The sequence below is a fragment of the Hemiscyllium ocellatum genome, chromosome 10, assembly GCF_020745735.1.
Source record: "Hemiscyllium ocellatum isolate sHemOce1 chromosome 10, sHemOce1.pat.X.cur, whole genome shotgun sequence".
Lineage (NCBI taxonomy): Eukaryota > Metazoa > Chordata > Chondrichthyes > Orectolobiformes > Hemiscylliidae > Hemiscyllium > Hemiscyllium ocellatum.
The window spans coordinates 1,571,902-1,590,241 of NC_083410.1; the positions used below are offsets into that span (position 1 = coordinate 1,571,902).

The following is an 18,340-nucleotide window of genomic DNA, read 5'->3' on the forward strand; positions in this document are numbered from 1 at the left end:
AGCATAATCTTGTTAAAGTTGCAGCATTGTCACATGATGTTAGGAAGAACCTTTACAAAACACTGATTCAGCTTTAATAGGACGCAGCACAATATCGGGAGAATGTGAGGGCTTTTGAGAACTTCAGTCACTCAAGTGGTTGGAGAAGCTAGACTTCATGAAAAAAAGATGGCTGAGGTAAGATTGATGGAAATATTGAAAATAATGAGAAGTCATGACAGAGCAGGTAAAGAAAGATTGTTCCCATTGGCGAAGAGGTGAGAACCATGGAGAGGGATAAGTGTGCACTGCAGGGCAAGAGCTATAGCTGGGGGCAGGGAAATTATGATGCGGTGAGGCATGACTTAGGATGCGTGGCTTGGAAAGGTAGGCTTCAAGGGAAGGGCACAATCGATATGTGGAGCTTGTTCAAGGAGACACTGAATGAATACTTTTCGTCAGTATTCACTCAGGAACAGGACATTGTTGCCGATGTGAATATTGAGTCACAATTAATTAGAATGGATGGCTTTGCGGTATGTAGGGAAGAGGTGTTGGAAATTCTGGAAAGGGTGAAAATAGATATGTCTCCTGGGCCTGATGGCATTTATCCTAGGATTCTTTGGGAAGCAAGGGAGGAGATTGCAGAGCCATTGGCCTCGATTTTTATGTCCTCCTTGTCTACAGGAATAGTGCCAGAAGACTGGAGGATAGCAAATGTGGTTCCCTTGTTCAAGAAGGGGAGTAGGGATAACCCTAGTAACTATAGGCCAGTGAGTCTCACTTCTGTTGAGGGTAAAGTCTTACAGAGAATTGTAAGGGATAGGATTTATGAACATCTGGATAGGAATAATGTGATCAAGGATAGTCAGCATGGTTTTGTGAAGGGCAGGTCGTGCCTCACAAACCTTATTGAATTCTTTGAGAAGGTGACTAAGGAGGTGGACGAGGGTAAAGCAGTAGATGTGGTGTATATGGATTTTAGTAAGGCGTTTGATAAGGTTCCCCATGGTAGGCTACTGCAAAAAATACGGAGGTATGGCATCGAGGGTGAGTTGCAGGTTTGGATTAGGAATTGGCTGGCTGGAAGAAGACAGAGGGTAGTAGTTGATGGTAAAGGTTCATCTTGGAGTGCAGTTACCAGCTGTGTTCCACAAGGATCTGTTTTGGGACCATTGTTGTTTGTCATCTTTATAAATAACCTGGAGGAGGGGCTAGAAGGTTGGGTGAGCAAGTTTGTGGATGATACGGAAGTCGATGGAGTTGTTGACAGTGAGGAAGGATGCGGCAGGTTACAGTGGGATATAGATAAGCTGCAGAGCTGGGCAGAAAGGTGGCAAATGGAGTTCAATGTAGGTAAGTGTGAAGTGATTCACTTTGGTAAGAGTAACAAGAAGATGGGGTACTGGGCTAATGGTCGGATACTTGGTAGTGTGGATGAGCAGAGGGATCTTGGTGTTCTTGTACACAGATCTCTGAAAGTTGCCACCCAGGTAAATAGTGCTGTGAAGAAGGCATATGGTGTACTGGCTTTTATTGGTAGAGGAATTGAGTTCCGGAGTCCTGAGGTCATGTTGCAGTTGTATAAGACTCTGGTGCAGCCGCATCTGTAGTATTGTGTGCAGTTTTGGTCGCCATACTATAGGAAGGATGTGGAGGCACTGGAACAGGTGCAGAGGAGGTTTACCAGGATGTTGCCTGGTATGGTAGGAAGATCGTATGAGGAAAGGCTGAGGCACTTGGGGCTGTTCTCATTGGAGAAAAGAAGGTTTAGGGGTGACTTGATAGAGGTGTACAAGATGATTAGGGGTTTAGATAGGGTTGACCATGAGAACCTTTCTCCACGTATGGAGTCAGATATTACGAGGCGGCATAGTTTTAAATTAAGGGGTGATAGGTATAGGACAGATGTTAGGGGTAGATTCTTTACTCAGCGAGTTGTGAGTTCATGGAATGCCCTGCCAGTAACAGTGGTGGACTCTCCCTCTTTATGGTCATTTAAATGGGCATTGGATAGGCATATGGAGGATAGTGGTCTAGTGTAGGTTAGGTGGACTTGGATCGGCGCAACATCGAGGGCCAAAGGGCCTGTACTGCACTGTATTTTTCTATGTTCTATTTCTATGTTCTATAACCAGGGACACTGAATTAAGCTGATTGAATAATGGGCCAATAGCAAGTGGTTAGGATCATCAGTCTACAATCTGAGAGTACAGTGGTGGCAGATGTGATTGTGGATTTCAAAATGAATTTGATTATGTGAAGAGCGGAGATTTGCAGGGCTAGCACTGGCTGAGTTGTTCTTGCAGAGAGATAATACAAACATGAAGACTGAATGTCCTGTTTCTATGTTGTTCTATCAGTGCAATGGTCCACTTGGGGCATACCTGACATGAGAGAACTTATGTCTATTTCCTTGGCGGTCGATCAGACTGAGAAGGATCTCTATGACGAGGAGGCGAAGTTCAGCATCCTCCATTAATGAGGCAGAGAGAAGAGGTTCCAGGAAGGAGGTGGGCAGGGTCGCTAAAAGGTTATTGCTCTGGAACCCAATTGTCACCTTCAAATAAAAGAAATTTTAGAAATAAAAACTACAACCAAAATCACTATAGAATGGCCAGAGGAATAAGTTGCAATAATAAGCACAAAAATAACTTAAATTCACACAACTCATCTTTTAAATTCTTAATTGTGATTTAAACCCAAATTTCTGCTTATTCTGGTGAGAAATTCAATTCAGTTCAAATACTCATCATGACAGGCTGGAATACATTTCTACCGCATAATGTATTTAATCCTGTCAAATGCTCTCAGGGCATGGACAGCTCAGGATTAGATACAGGGTACAGCATTCACCACACTGTCTTCATCAAAAACTCCCAGGACAGGTATAGCAAAACATTTAATAGGGAGTGCTGCATTGTCAGAACTGGAAGTCCTGAGCGAATTGCTTTTTCTGTTCTCAAACTGTCAGGCTGATTGCACCCAGTTAACTCTTTATCTGATGATTTGGGTATGCACAACTGAAACACTTTCAGACTTAACAATGGATCTTCACTGGAGCACTGTAAGAATATATTTGAAAAGTCATACCTGTAGGAGGGATTTTAGCAACATCAACTGAATCATTCGATTTCCATTATCCCTGTAACAGGAAGCAGAATTAGAAATGAGTGCTCAGTCAAAGGCCTGCTTTACTGAAATGAATACAAAATAACAAAATAATCAGTCAGCTGACACTGGTACAGACCAGTATCAGACTGTACCCTCTCTCCTACTCTGTTTTGACCGCACAATCGGGATGGTTGTGCTGATGTCTGGAGTACTAGTGTACTCTGCACAGCAATACTCCTCTCCACTAAACTTCTCAAATAAATTCACTCATGGGATGTCAGTGTTGTCATAGACGCCGGCATTTGGTACACATATCTCAATATGCCCCCCAATAGCAGCAGGGAGATGGAAGAAACCATAGGTCGGCAGATTTTGGAAAAGTGTGGACGTAGTAGGGTTGTTGTAATGGGTGACTTTAACTTTCCCAATATTGATTGGAACCTCCTTCGAGCAGAAGATTTGAATGGAGTTGTTTTTGTAAGGTGTGTTCAGGAGGGTTTCCTAACTCAGTACGTTGACAGGCCGACGAGGGGAGAGGCCATTCTAGACTTGGTGCTCGGAAACGAGCCGGGGCAGGTATCAGATCTTGTGGTGGGAGAGCATTTTGGTGATAGTGACCACAACTGCCTCACATTCTACATAGCTATGGAGAAGGACAGGATTAGGCAAAATGGGAGGATATTTAATTGGGGAAGAAGAAACTATGATGCGATTAGACATGAGTTAGGAAGCATGGATTGGGAGCAATTGTTCCATGGTAAAGGCACTATAGACATGTGGAGACTGTTTAAGGAACAGCTGTTGCAAGTGATGAATAAATATGTCCCTCTGAGACAGGCAAGAAGGGGTAAGATAAAGGAACCCTGGATGACGAGAGCAGTGGAGCTTCTCGTCAAAAGGAAAAAGGTAGCTTACATAAGGTGGAGGAAGCTAGGGTCAAGCTCAGCTTTAGAGGATTACAGGCAGGCGAGGAAGGAGCTCAAAAATGGTCTGAGGAGAGCCAGGAGGGGCACTAGAAAGGCTTGGCAGAACGGATTAGGGAGAACACAAAGACATTTTACACTTATGTGAGGAATAAGAGAATGGTCAAAGAAAGAGTAGGGCTGATCAGGGATAGCATAGGGAATTTGTGTGTGGAGTCTGAGGAGGCAGGGGAAGTCCTAAATGAGATTTTTGCTTCTGTCTTTACGAAAGAAACAAACTTTCTAGTGAATGAAACCTTTGAAGAGCAGGTGTGCATGCTGGAATGGATGGAGATAGAGGAAGCTGATGTGCTGAAAATTTTGTCAAACATTAAGATTGACAAGTCGCCAGGCCTGGACCAGATTTGTCCTCGGCTGCTTTGGGAAACAAGAAATGTAATTGCTTCGCCACTTGCGAAGATCTTTGCATCCTCGCTCTCCACTGGAGTCGTACCTGAGGACTGGAGAGAGGCAAATGTAATTCCTCTCTTCAAGAAAGGAAATAGGGAAATCCCTGGCAATTACAGACCAGTCAGTCTCACGTCTGTTGTCTGCAAGGTGTTAGAAAGGATTCCGAGGGATAGGATTTATGATCATCTGGAAGAGCATGGCTTGATTAAATGCAGTCATGGCTTTGTGAGGGGCAGGTCATGCCTCACAAACCTTATCGAGTTCTTTGAGGATGTGACTAGAAAAGTTGATAAGAGTCGAGCTGTGGATGTGGTGTATATAGACTTCAGCAAGGCATTTGATAAGGTTCCCCATGGTAGGCTCATTCAGAAGATCAGGATGAATGGGATGCAGGGGAACTTAGCTGTCTGGATACAGAACTGGCTGGCCAACAGAAGACAGCAAGTAGTAGTAGAAGGAAAATATTCTGCCTGGACGTCAGTGGTGAGTGGTGTTCCACAGGGCTCTGTCCTTGGGCCTCTACTGTTTGTAATTTTTATTAATAACTTGGATGAGGGGATTGAAGGATGGGTCAGCAAGTTTGCAGACGACACTTGGAGGTGTTGTTGACAGTATAGAGGGCTGTTATAGGCTGCAGCAGGACATTGACAGGATGCAGAGATGGGCTGAGAGGTGGCAGATGGAGTTCAACCTGGATAAATGCGAGGTGATGCATTTTGGTAGGTCACATTTGAAAGCTGAGTCCAGGATTCTTGGCAGTGTGGAGGAACAGAGGGATCTTGGTGTGCAGGTACATAGATCCCTTAAAATGGCCACCCAAGTGGACAAGGTTGTTAAGAAAGCATATGGTGTTTTGGCTTTCATTCACAGGGGGGTTGAGTTTAAGAATTGTGAGATCTTGTTGCAGCTCTATAAAAGCTGAAAATGTGTTGCTGGTTAAAGCACAGCAGGTCAGGCAGCATCCAAGGAACAGGGAATTCGACGTTTCGGGCAAAAGCCCTTCATCAGGAAGGGCTTTTGCCCGAAACGTTGAATTCCCTGTTCCTTGGATGCTGCCTGACCTGCTGTGCTTTAACCAGCAACACATTTTCAGCTCTGATCTCCAGCATCTGCAGACCTCACTTTTTACTCGCAGCTCTATAAAACTTTGGTTAGACTGCACTTGGAATACTGCATCCAGTTCTGGTCGCCCTATTATAGGAAAGATGTGGATGCTTTAGAGAGGGTTCAGAGGAGGTTTACCAGGATGCTGCCTGGACTGGAAGGCTTATCTTATGAAGAGAGGTTGACTGAGCTCAGACCTTTTTCATTGGAGAAAAGGAGGAGGAGAGGGGACCTAATTGAGGTATACAAGATAATGAGAGGCATAGATAGAGTGAATAGCCAGAGACTATTTCCCAGGGCAGAAATAGCCAACACGAGGGGTCATGGTTTTAAGCTGGTTAGAGAAAAGTATAGAGGGGATGTGAGAGGCGGGTTCTTTACACAGAGAGTTGTGAGAGCACGGAATGCGTTGCCAGCAGCAGTTGTGGAAGCGAGGTCATTGGGGACATTTAAGGGTCTACTGGACATGCATATGGTCACAGAAATTTGAGGGTGCATACATGAGGATCAGTGGTCAGCACAACGTCGTGGGCTGAAGGGCCTGTTCTGTGCTGTACTGTTCTATGTTCTATATCGAATGAGCTGCCAGTAGAAGTGGTTGAGACGGCCACATTAACAACATTTAAAAGTCATTTAGACAAATACATGGATAGGAAGGGTTTAGAAGGATATGGGCCAAGTGCAGGGAAATGGGGTTAGCGTGGATGGACATTTTGGTCAGCATGGACTAGTTTGGGCCAAAGGGCCTGCTCTGTGACTTTCTGTCATCCCCAGCTGCCTTAGAGGAGATGGTGGTGAGTTGCATTCATGAACTGCTCCAGTCAATTTGGACCCTATTTGGACACTCACAATGCATTAGAGAAGGAGTTCAGGGATTTTGGCCCAGCAACTCTGAAGGATCAGCTATATATTTTCAAGCCAGAGTGGTGAGATTCTTGGAAAGCAACTTGTAGGTGGTGGTGTTACCTTGCTACCCTTAACCTTTACTGACATAGGTTGGATATGGAGTAGGTCTGTGGATTTATGGAAGAGGTTGAACAACTTACCTCGTAATAACATGGCTTATGGACGAGTGACTGGTAGCTTTATTTCAGAATCACAGAACTTACATGGCAGAAGAAGGCCATTTGGCATGTTGTATCTACACTGACTCTCTGAATGAGCTCTATGACTTTGTGCTACTACTCCACCTTTTCACCATAATCCTGAACATTGTTTCTGTTCAAATAATCAGCTAATGCCCTCTCATGCCCTCTCAAATGCTTTGATTTAACCTGTCTCCATAATAGACCGCCTACATGACCAAGCAGTGTATTCAGATCCTAAACAGTATTTTTCCAATTTCATATCTGCTTCTTTTGTAAACTACTTGTAATCTGTACCCTCTTGTTCTTGATCCTTTTACAAGTGAGAACAATGTTCACTTGCCCAGTCTGTCCAGACCTCTCATGATTTTAAAACTTCTACCAGATCTCTTCAATGCATTTTCTTCGCCAAAGAAAACCATACTAAATTCTCTGATGCATCTTCATATCTGAAGTTTCTCATCTTTGGAACCATTCTTGTCAATGTCTTCCATGTTGTCTGTGGCTCCCAGGCTGTACACAATGCTCCAGCTGAGGTTTAACTGCTGTCTTATACAAGTTCATAATAAGCACTTTGCTCTTGCATGTAATGCCTCTATTAATAAAATCTAGAATATTGTATGCTTTTTAAGAAGTTGCCTCCATCTGTCCTGCCATTTTTATTGACTCAAGTACATTTTCATCCCAGTCTCTTTGTTCCTGCACACCTTTTAGAGCAGTAATTTCATTTTATACTGTCTCTCCATGTTCCTTGTAATAAAATGTATCACCTCACCTTTCTCCATGAGACTTCATCTCCTCCCTATCTGCCCATTCCATTTTTACCCTTTTGAAGATCTAAACTATCCTCCTCACAGTTTACAATGCTTTCAAGTTTTGTACCATCTGCAAATGTTGAAATTGTCCCCCAAAAACATGATCTAGATCATGAACATATAATGGAAAAAGCAAGGTTTTCAGTACAACTGCCGGGGGAGCTTCACTATCAACTTTCTTCCTTTAACCATTAGTGTCTGTTTCCTATCCTTCAGCCAGTTTTGTATCTACATTGCTACTGTCCTTTTTATTTCTAATGCTTTCTTCACAAGTCTTTTGTGTGGCACTGTATCAAAGAATGAAGTTCACATATATCACATCGTCAGCATGGCCCTTACCGACCTCTTCAAAAAACTAAAATTAGTTAAACACAATTTGTCCTTAAGAAATACATGCTAGCTGGCTTTTAATTAACCCACATCTGACCATATGATTATTCATTGTAGGCAAAATGATTATTCCTAGATGTTTTCTCACTATTAAGTTGAACTAATTGGTTCGTAATTGCTAGGCTTGACCTTGGAAGTTTTTGGGAAAACGAATATGGAAATGTCAATTCACTTGTGACAAGTCCATAATTGCAGGACACTGTTTTAAAATTAAGCTTTGTTCATTTTAGGACAGAGATAAGGAGAATTTATTTCTCTCAATGAATTGCGTGACTTTGGAATACTCTGTCTCAGAAGACAGCAAAGGCAGGGGAATTGAACATTTTAAGATGAAAGTAAATTTTGTTAGACAAAGGAATCAAAGTTTATTGGCAGTAGATGGGAATAAATTCAAAATGAGTCAATGAACTCAAAATACAAGAAAATCAGATATTCTCTTAATGAATAGTAATGCAGGCTTGAGGGGTCAAATGGCCAACTCCTGCTCCAAACTCATACCTGTATGTATAAGGTTTGCATAATTGCCATCTTGTCCAGAACAAGACCATGTGGCCCAGGAATTTAAAGCCACAGGTTCTTATCCTTAATTAAATAGCCTCATGTGTGGTACTTTATCAATCGCCATCTGAAAGTCCAAATATGATTTTGTTTTGCTTTATTATTATCACACATAGCTAGGTACAGTGACAACTTTTGTTCTGGTGTGCAGTAAAGGCGGATCATACCATATAAAGTGCATTAGGGTAATAAAACATAATGAAGAATACAATGTTATTCTGTAGAGAAGGCGTACGGAGAGTGAGATCAACATTAAATTAAAAGTTTGAGGATGGCATGCTGGCACAGTGGTTAGCAATACTGCCTCAGATTCAATTCCACTCAGGTGACTGTCTGTCTGGAGTTTGTACATTCTCCCCATGTCTGCCTGGTATTCTAGCTTCCTCCCCAAGTCCAAAGGTGTACAGGTTAGATGGATTGGCTATGTTAAATTGCCCATAGTGTCCAGGGATGTGTAGACTAGGTGGATTAGCCATGAGAAAGGCAAGGTTACAGGGAGAGGGTAGAGGATTAGGTCTCAGTGGGACGCTGTTTTAAGTGTTGGTGTGGACTCAATGTGCTGATGGCCTGTTTCCACACTGTAGGGATTCTAGTCTAAAAGTATATTACAATGACTACTTCTTAGCTCCTCAAACAATTCTAGTCAGGCACAATTTCCCCTCCATGAAGTCATACTGACTCATCCTGATCGTATTATGTATTTATAAATGCTCTGCTATTACATCCTTTATAGTAGATTCTAAAATTGACATATGAAGAGAGACTGAAATGGTTAGGGCTATTTACATAAATTCAGAAAAATGAGGGGGATTTCATAGAAATCTATAAAATCCGAACAGGACTAGATGGGGGTAAATGCAGGAAGGATATTTCTGATGAGCAGGGAATCCAGAACCAGGGGGTCACAGACTAAGGGTATTGAGTAGGGAAAAGATATGAAATGTCCTGACCTAGAGAGTGGTGAGCCTGTGGAGTTCTCTGCCACAAGACTCTGAAAGCTCTGTCTCAACAGTAACTCAGACCTAAGATATTTGGCTCCCTCTGCTGGGCAAGGCCAATGGATCAAAAGCTGAGAAAAAACATTGCCATTCAAAATAGTAACTTTCATGATCTTGGAATGCCCCAAAACATTGTACATACAATGGTGTACTTTTGCACTCACTACGGTAATGTAAGAGGCAACATACACTCATGGAGTCATAGCACGGAAACAGACCCTTCGGTCCAACTCATCCATGCTGACCAGATATCCTAATCTAATATAGTTCCATTTGCCAGCTCTTGGCCCAAATCATTCTAAACCTTTCCTATTCATATACCCATCCAAATGCCTTCTGAATGCTGCAATTTTACCAGCCTCCACCACTTCCTCTGGCAGCTCATTCCATCCATGCGCACCCTCTGCGTGAAAAAGTTGTCCCTTAGGTCCCTTTTACATCTTTCCCCCTCTCACCCTGAATCTATGCCCTCTAGTTCTGGAGTCCCCCACCCCAGCAAAACAATAAACGTGGGAGCAGTAGTATCTCACAAACAGTTTCATGACAAAGGCCAGATAGCCTACTTCAGTAGTGCTGGTTGAGGAATAAATATTGGCCAAGACACCAGGATATTTCACACATTATTCTTATAAAACGTGCCAAGGACTGTATATTGACTTGAGAGGGCAAACAGGGTTACACCTGAAAATGGCATCTATGAAGCACAGAACTCCCCCAGTTCTGTTCTTTTAATAGTGCAGTTTGTTGTCAGTACTGCCCCTCTAAAACTAGCTCTTCCTCATTTCCTTCATTCTGACTTTGCAATTGTCCCTCAGTACCACTTCTCTAAGAGTGAAGTTCTCCCTCATCACCAGCCACTGACAGTGCAGTTTTCTCACAATACTGCTCCTCCAACCTGGCAGGTCTTCCTCAGTACTTCTTCTGGCAGAGCAGTTCTTCCTCAGTAAAGATATTGCTCCAGAGAACCAGAGGGCTGCTCTCTCATTAGACAGAGACAACTGGTAGTGATTTAAACTTGAGGGTCACCATGTCTCTGACAAGGGGTGAACCTGAGAAGGCAGTTCATTAGTGGTAAACTCAGCACTCAGTCAATGTAGGGTAAGTGAATCTGCACTGTTGGTATCACTCTGCATTGCAAACCAGCTGTCCAGCCAGCTAAGCTAACTGAATAAATTGTAGGACTGCCTCTTCAGAACAGCAGCTCTCACTCAGTACTGCCACTGTGATGTTACGACACTCTCTCAGTCATGAACATCTGATAGTATAGCACTCCACCAGTGTTGCTCCCTTGACAGCGTAATTCTCCCTCAGTACTGCCTGTGGACATTTCAGACTTTGAGACTCATCTGCCATTTAATATATTCAAGGCTGATCTCAACTCCACTTTCCCATCTTGTTCCAATAACTGTAACCTATTACTAATTAAAAATCTTTCTATCTTCGTGTTAAATTTATTCGATTTCCTGGCATCCATCGCGCTCTGGTGCAGTGAATTCCACAGATTCATAATGCTTGGAGAAAAACCCATCATTTCTGTTTTAAATCTCCCATCCCTTAAATAAAACTATAAACCTGGTTCTAGACTGCCCCACAAGGAAAGCATTTGCTCCATGCCTACTTTGTCAATCCACTTTAGCATCTTATTTAATTAAATGCCCACTCATTGTTCTAAACTCTAGTGAGTACAGACCTAAACTGCTTCATCTCTTCACTTAAGACAATCTTTTCAACTCTGGAATTAATCTCGCAAACTTTCTCTGAACTTTCTCCAATGCAACTGCACCCTTCCTTAAGAATGGGATCAAAATTGTATGGAATGAGTCAGAGTCATATAGCATAGAAACAGGACCTTCAGCCCAACTTATCCATGCTGACCAGTCTTCCTAAACTGAATAGTCCCATTTGCCTGCATTTGGCCCATCTCCCTCTAAACCTTTCCCATCCATGTACCTGTCCAAATGTCTTTTAAATGTTGTCAGTGTATCTGTCTCTATCACTTTGTCTGGTGGTTTGTTCCAATAGCACACCACCCTCTGTGTGAAAAAGTTGCCCCACTGGTCCTTTTAAATCTTTTCCATCTCACCTAAGACCTACGCCCTCTATCTTTGGACTCTCCTACCCTAGGAAAAAGACCATGGCCATTCATCTATGCCCCTCATGAATTAATAAACCTCTAATAGGTCACCCCCAGCCTCCGTTGCTCGAGGGAGAAAAGATCAGGCTATCCAGACTCTCCTTGTAACGCAAACCCTACAGGCCCAGCAACAACCTTGTAATATTTTTCTGCATCTTTCTAGTTGAGCAACATTCTTCCTACAGCAGGGTGACCAGAATTTTATGCAGTATTTTAAAATTGGCCTCACCAATGTTTCAGTAAAAAGTGAGGTCTGCAGATGCTGGAGATCAGAGTTGAAAATGTGTTGCTGGATGGTTCCTTCATCAGATGGTTGTAGATAATAAGAACTTATATATACTCCACAATAATATATTCCACAACCACCTGATGAAGGAGCAGCGCTCTGAAAGCTAATGCTTCCAAATAAACCTGTTGGACTATAACCTGGTGTTGTGTGATTTTTAACTTTGTAAATAAAAGGCTCTTTATTGTGGTTCCTTCATTTTTGCAGTTTGCAACCACAAAATCAGTTTTGTTGGTGCAGCTTAGGACTAAACCAGGGAAAACATATCATGCTCAGCAGTGCCACTGGAGCAAACAAGTGATAATCTATGTCCAGCCAGGGCAGTGGCTGCTAAACAATTTGCAGCTCCATGCTGAATTAATCCTAAAAGATCTGGACGAAAGTTGAGAGTCTGTCAAGATTTCTAAATAGTACTAAAAATCATAAATCATTTTCAAAACGACCTCAACAAATCCAAAACTCAATTGGAAGGCAGAGGATCTCCTGATGAATTCACAATGCTCCCACAACACAATGAGCTGTGATTTCATGACCTTTTTCATTCATTTGTGAGATGTGGGCATTGCTGGCTAACCAGCATTTGTTGCCTGTCCCTAGTTGCCCTTGAGAAGGTGGTGGTGAGCTGCCTTCTTAAATTGTTGCAGTCCACATGCTGTAGGTTCACCCACAATGTCCTTAGGGAAGGAATTCCAGGATTTTGGTGCAACAACAGTGAAATATTTCCAAGTCAGAAAGGTAAGTGGCTTGGAGGGCAATATGCTGGTGAGTTGTTCCCTCATATTTGCTGTCCTTGTCCTTCCAGTTGGTTGTATTCATGAGTTTGGAAGGTGCTGCCTAAGGAACCTTGATGGGTCTGAGTGGATTACTCTTTGCAGGCTCAATGCAGAATCAGTGGGCTGAATGGCCTTTCTGCACTGAGGGAATCCCATGATTGGCTGGATAGGCTGCTCAAAATGACAAATTTATGATGAACTTGATAAAGTGGACAAGGACTAAAGGATGCTGGGAAATGAAGCCAGCCTTGACTAAAGAGACTGTGGCAATCAACATGCTGTAGAATCCAGACAGGCTGCAGCTGCCCATAGACAGTTTGCAAACAAACCTGGTAGCTGCAGACCCTACAATACACACCCAAATGGGTCAATGGAATGTCACCCGCGAGACAATCAGAAACATTGAGGTGTGTACCAGGCATGGAGGTGTCTCACATTCTTACTTACAGGAGGCTACATTCAGCCAGCACCTCGAGTAATGGACACTTAAAGACCACCCTGCCATCAAGATGCTAACACCTGGTTGGGTCCAATTTATCAGGGTGATCGAATCTGATTGATCCTTTGGAAGATACTCAAGATCTTCACAAAACGGCATGAAGACTTTGGAGTATAAGAATCGCTGCAACACCACCCTCAGGAGTAGTTACTCGAGTGGAAACTGGAGTGTGGTAAATCGAGAATAACCCTGAAAGAGAAGACACCCCTGAGACCCTTAGGAGAAGACCAGATGACATCACCACAAGTTCTAGCCTGGTGGTATATGATCACACAAAGTTAAGGCATAAGATAGCTTGCAGTGTTTATCGTTAGTTTATAGTATACTTTATTGTTCTAACATTAATTGTATCAAATAAATGAGAATTATTGTGTAATGTTATTAAGAGTCGACTCGCAGTTCTTTTGCTGAATATAAGAATTTAAACACACTGTGGTGCAGGCACAACAACTGGAATCGAGGGTCAACCCAGAAACTCATCTTGGTCATACCAAGTATTTGTATTGTGGATATCACAGCGGAGTATTTGGCCCTACAAGCATGCAAGGACTTGTCTTTAATCAACATCCATGTATCTTCACAAGAATGATGAAGACCACAGACCACAAAGAACACCATTGGAAATCCTGTGCTTAACTGGAAAAAGATCATCCAACGCTACAACACAGATCATCAGCAACAAAGGAGTTAAATCATTTGAACCAAATATGTACCCCCATTCTGAACATGTGCATTTCATCACAGAAAATGTGGGCAAACCTCCTCAGACATTACTTGTTATGATGTATTGCTAGATTGACAGAGGAATATGAAAGAGTCACATGACTGACATGTAGGTAAAGAAGAGAACAATCTGAACGTTAGTCAGAAAGATCAAGTTCAACAGCAGATTGATAGTACTTCGAATCCAGTAGAAGTCATCAGCATATGCCCAGCGCCAAGATTATGAGAATCCAAACAACAAATGCCATATTAGCCTAATACAACAGACGTCAGGTCAAAGCAATACCACTCTGAGAGGCCCAACAGCAAATAAAACACGGTCCAAGAAACATCACAACCATAATGTCCTTGAACAGCATTCTGAAAAACCTTCATGCAAAGATCTGCACAACTGAAATGGGATTTATATGTTTTTGATACTTGTGATTTTAATGCTGTGCGTAAGAGTATGTTCAGGCACAATGTTACTTTGGTTTTTTTGGAATATAAGTAGCTTGATTCTTTATAGGTAAAATCAAAAAGAGATATTGTGATATTACATGCTCACCCTGGCTTTCCGACATCGAGAACCTGATGAACTGCAGGTAGTGGAACCTTTCCCATGATAAACAACATCACCTCTGATCTTTGATAGGCAGGCAACGTGTTTGCAAAAGCACCTGAAGAAAGAGAAATTGAAATGAGAGCACCATCAAGACACAGCGCACTGTCCGCAAGTCATAGCACACTGTCCGCAAGTCATAGCACACTGTCCGCAAGTCACAGCGCACTGTCAGCAAGTCACAGAGCACTATCAGCAAGTCACAGAGCACTGTCAGCAAGTCACAGAGCACTGTCAGCAAGACACAGAGCACTGTCAGCAAGTCACAGCACACTGTCAGCAAGTCACAGAGCACTGTCAGCAAGTCACAGCACACTGTCAGCAAGTCACAGCACACTGTCAGCAAAACACAGCGCACTGTCAGCAAGACACAGAGCACTGCCAGCAAGACACAGCACATTGTCAGCAAGTCACAGCACACTGTCAGCAAGTCACAGTGCACTGTCAGCAAGTCACAGTGCACTGTCAGCAAGTCACAGTGCACTGTCAGCAAGACACAGTGCACTGTCAGCAAGACACAGCACACTGTCAGCAAGACACAGCACACTGTCAGCAAGTCACAGCACACTGTCAGCAAGACACAGCGCACTGTCAGCAAGTCACAGTGCACTGCCAGCAAGTCACAGCGCACTGTCAGCAAGTCACAGCACACGGTCAGCAAGTCACAGAGCACTGTCAGCAAGTCACAGCACACTGTCAGCAAGTCACAGCGCACTGTCAGCAAGACACAGAGCACTGCCAGCAAGACACAGCGCATTGTCAGCAAGTCACAGCACACGGTCAGCAAGTCACAGCACACTGTCAGCAAGTCACAGCACACTGTCAGCAAGACACAGAGCACTGCCAGCAAGACACAGCGCATTGTCAGCAAGTCACAGCGCACTGTCAGCAAGTCACAGTGCACTGTCAGCAAGACACAGTGCACTGTCAGCAAGACACAGCGCACTGTCAGCAAGTCACAGAGCACTGTCAGCAAGTCACAGCACACTGTCAGCAAGACACAGCACACTGTCAGCAAGTCACAGCAACTGTCAGCAAGTCACAGAGCACTGTCAGCAAGACACAGCACACTGTCAGCAAGTCACAGAGCACTGTCAGCAAGTCACAGTGCACTGTCAGCAAGTCACAGCACACTGTCAGCAAGTCACAGTGCACTGTCTGCAAGTCACAGCGCACTGTCAGCAAGTCACAGCACACTGTCAGCAAAACACAGAGCACTGTCAGCAAGACACAGAGCACTGTCAGCAAGTCACAGCGCACTGTCAGCAAGTCACAGAGCACTGTCAGCAAGTCACAGCGCACTGTCAGCAAGTCACAGCACACGGTCAGCAAGTCACAGCACACTGTCAGCAAGTCACAGCGCACTGTCAGCAAGACACAGAGCACTGTCAGCAAGTCACAGTGCACTGTCAGCAAGACACAGTGCACTGTCAGCAAGACACAGCGCACTGTCAGCAAGTCACAGAGCACTGTCAGCAAGACACAGCGCACTGTCAGCAAGACACAGCGCACTGTCAGCAAGTCACAGCACACTGTCAGCAAGTCACAGTGCACTGTCAGCAAGTCACAGAGCACTGTCAGCAAGTCACAGTGCACTGTCAGCAAGACACAGCGCACTGTCAGCAAGACACAGTGCACTGTTAGCAAGACACAGCGCACTGTCAGCAAGTCACAGAGCACTGTCAGCAAGTCACAGCACACTGTCAGCAAGACACAGCGCACTGTCAGCAAGTCACAGCACACTGTCAGCAAGACACAGAGCACTGTCAGCAAGTCACAGCAACTGTCAGCAAGTCACAGAGCACTGTCAGCAAGACACAGCACACTGTCAGCAAGTCACAGAGCACTGTCAGCAAGTCACAGAGCACTGTCAGCAAGACACAGTGCACTGTCAGCAAGTCACAGAGCACTGTCAGCAAGACACAGTGCACTGTCAGCAAGTCACAGAGCACTGTCAGCAAGACACAGAGGCATCTGGATGGGTCTATGAATAGGAAGGGTTTGGAGGGATATGGGCCGGGTGCTGGCAGGTGGAACTAGATTGGGTTGGGATATCTGGACAGGTTGGACCAAAGGGTCTGTTTCCATGCTGTACATCTCTACTAGCTGTTTGTGTCCGTTCAATTTTAATGAGGGTTTTGGAAGTAAACAAATGCAAAGTGTTTCACGAAGTTTAAAAAAGGTGAAACATGTAGAAGTCCGTCAGTCATTGGGTGTGTGCCAGACAGGCTGACCATAAAACCATAAGACACAGGAGCAGGATTGGACCATTTGGCTCCCCGATTTGATCACAACTGTAATGTTTCTCAATCCCATTGTCCTGCCTTCTTCCTGAAATCTTCGATTCCCTTCCTATGAAGTACCTGCTGGAAACTGATCTCATGTCATAGAGTCATAGACATGTACAGCATGGAAACAGACCTTTCAGTCCAACATGTCTATGCCAACCACATATCCCAAGCCAATCTAGTCCCGCCTGCCAGAACCCAGTCCATATCCCTCAAAACCCTTCCCATTCATATACCCATCCAACTACCTCTTAAATGTTGCAACTGTACCAGCTTCCACCACATCCTCTGGCAGCTCATTCCATACATGTACCACCCTCTGCGTGAAAAAGTTGTCCCTTAGGTCTCTTCTATCTCTTTCTCCTCTCACCCTCAACTTATTCCCTCTAGTTCTGGACTCCCCCATCCCAAGAAGAAAACATTGCCTATTTACCCTATCCATGCCCCGCATAATTTTGTAAACCTCTGTCAGATCACCCCTCAGCCTCTGACGCTATAGTTCAAATCCTCCAACCCTGGCAACATCCTTGTAAATCTTTTCTCAACCCTTTCAAGTTTCATAACATCTTTCCAATAGGGAAGAGACCAGAATTGCACGCAATATTCCAACAGTGGCCTAACCAATGTCCTGTACAGTCGCAACATGACCTTCCAACTCCTGTACTCAATACTCTGACCAATAAAGGAAAGCATACCAAACACCTTCTTCACTATCCTCTCTCCCTAGCTACCCTTTTGTCCTTAATGGATTTGTAAAAACACTTTGGATTCTCCTTAATTCTATTTGCCAAAGCTATCCCATGTCCCCTTTTTGCCCTCCTGATTTCCCTCTTAAGTATACGCCTACTTCCTTTATACTCTTCTAAGGATTCACCCGATCTCTCCTGTCTATACCTGACACATGCTTCCTTCTTTTTCTTAACCAAACCCTCAATTTCTTTAGTCATCAAGCATTCCCTATACCTACCAGCCTTTCCTTTCACCCTAACAGGAATATACTTTCTCTGGATTCTTGTTATCTCGTTTCTGAAGGCTTCCCATTTTCCAGCCGTCCCTTTACCTGCGAATATCTGCCCCCAATCAGCTTTCAAAAGTTCTTGCCTAATACTGTCAAAATTGGCCTTTCTCCAATTTAGAACTTCAACTTTTAGATCTGGTCTATCCTTTTCCATCACTATTTTAAATCTAACAGAATTATGGTCGCTGTCCCCAAAGTGCTCCCCCACTGACACCTCAGTCACCTGCCCTGCCTTATTTCCCAAGAGTAGGTCAAGTTTTGCACCTTCTCTAGTAGGTACATCCACATACTGAATCAGAAAATTGTCTTGTACACACTTAACAAATTCCTCTCCATTTAAACCCTTTACACTATGGCAGTCCCAGTCTATGTTTGGAAAGTTAAAATCCCCAACCATAACCACCCTATTTTTCTTACAGATAGCTGAGGTCTCCTTACAAGTTTGTTTCTCAATTTCCCTCTGACTATTCGGGGGTCTATAATACAATCCCAATAAGGTTATCATCCCTTCCTTATTTCTCAGTTTCACCCAAATAACATCTCTAGGTGTATTTCCGGGAATATTCTCCCTCAGCACAGTTGAAGTTCTAAATGGAGAAAGG

The 18,340-nt window shown here is 43.7% G+C and overlaps 1 protein-coding gene across 6 annotated transcripts in view; it reads right to left on the minus strand.

The window, feature by feature from the left end:
• LOC132819292 (protein EFR3 homolog B-like) overlaps positions 1-18,340 on the minus strand; it is a 178,537-nt gene that overhangs the window by 92,117 nt on the left and 68,080 nt on the right. For 5 of the 6 annotated variants that reach the window (XM_060830722.1, XM_060830724.1, XM_060830726.1 and 2 more), the window contains exons 9-11: positions 14,379-14,490; positions 3,073-3,124; positions 2,367-2,539 (exon numbers count right to left, since the gene is read on the minus strand). In XM_060830722.1, coding sequence (XP_060686705.1) covers positions 2,367-2,539; positions 3,073-3,124; positions 14,379-14,490 — 337 coding nt within the window. Of the gene's footprint in view, positions 1-2,366; positions 2,540-3,072; positions 3,125-9,871; positions 9,886-14,378; positions 14,491-18,340 lie in introns of all 6 variants that reach the window. The other variant, XM_060830728.1, reaches the window with a different exon arrangement.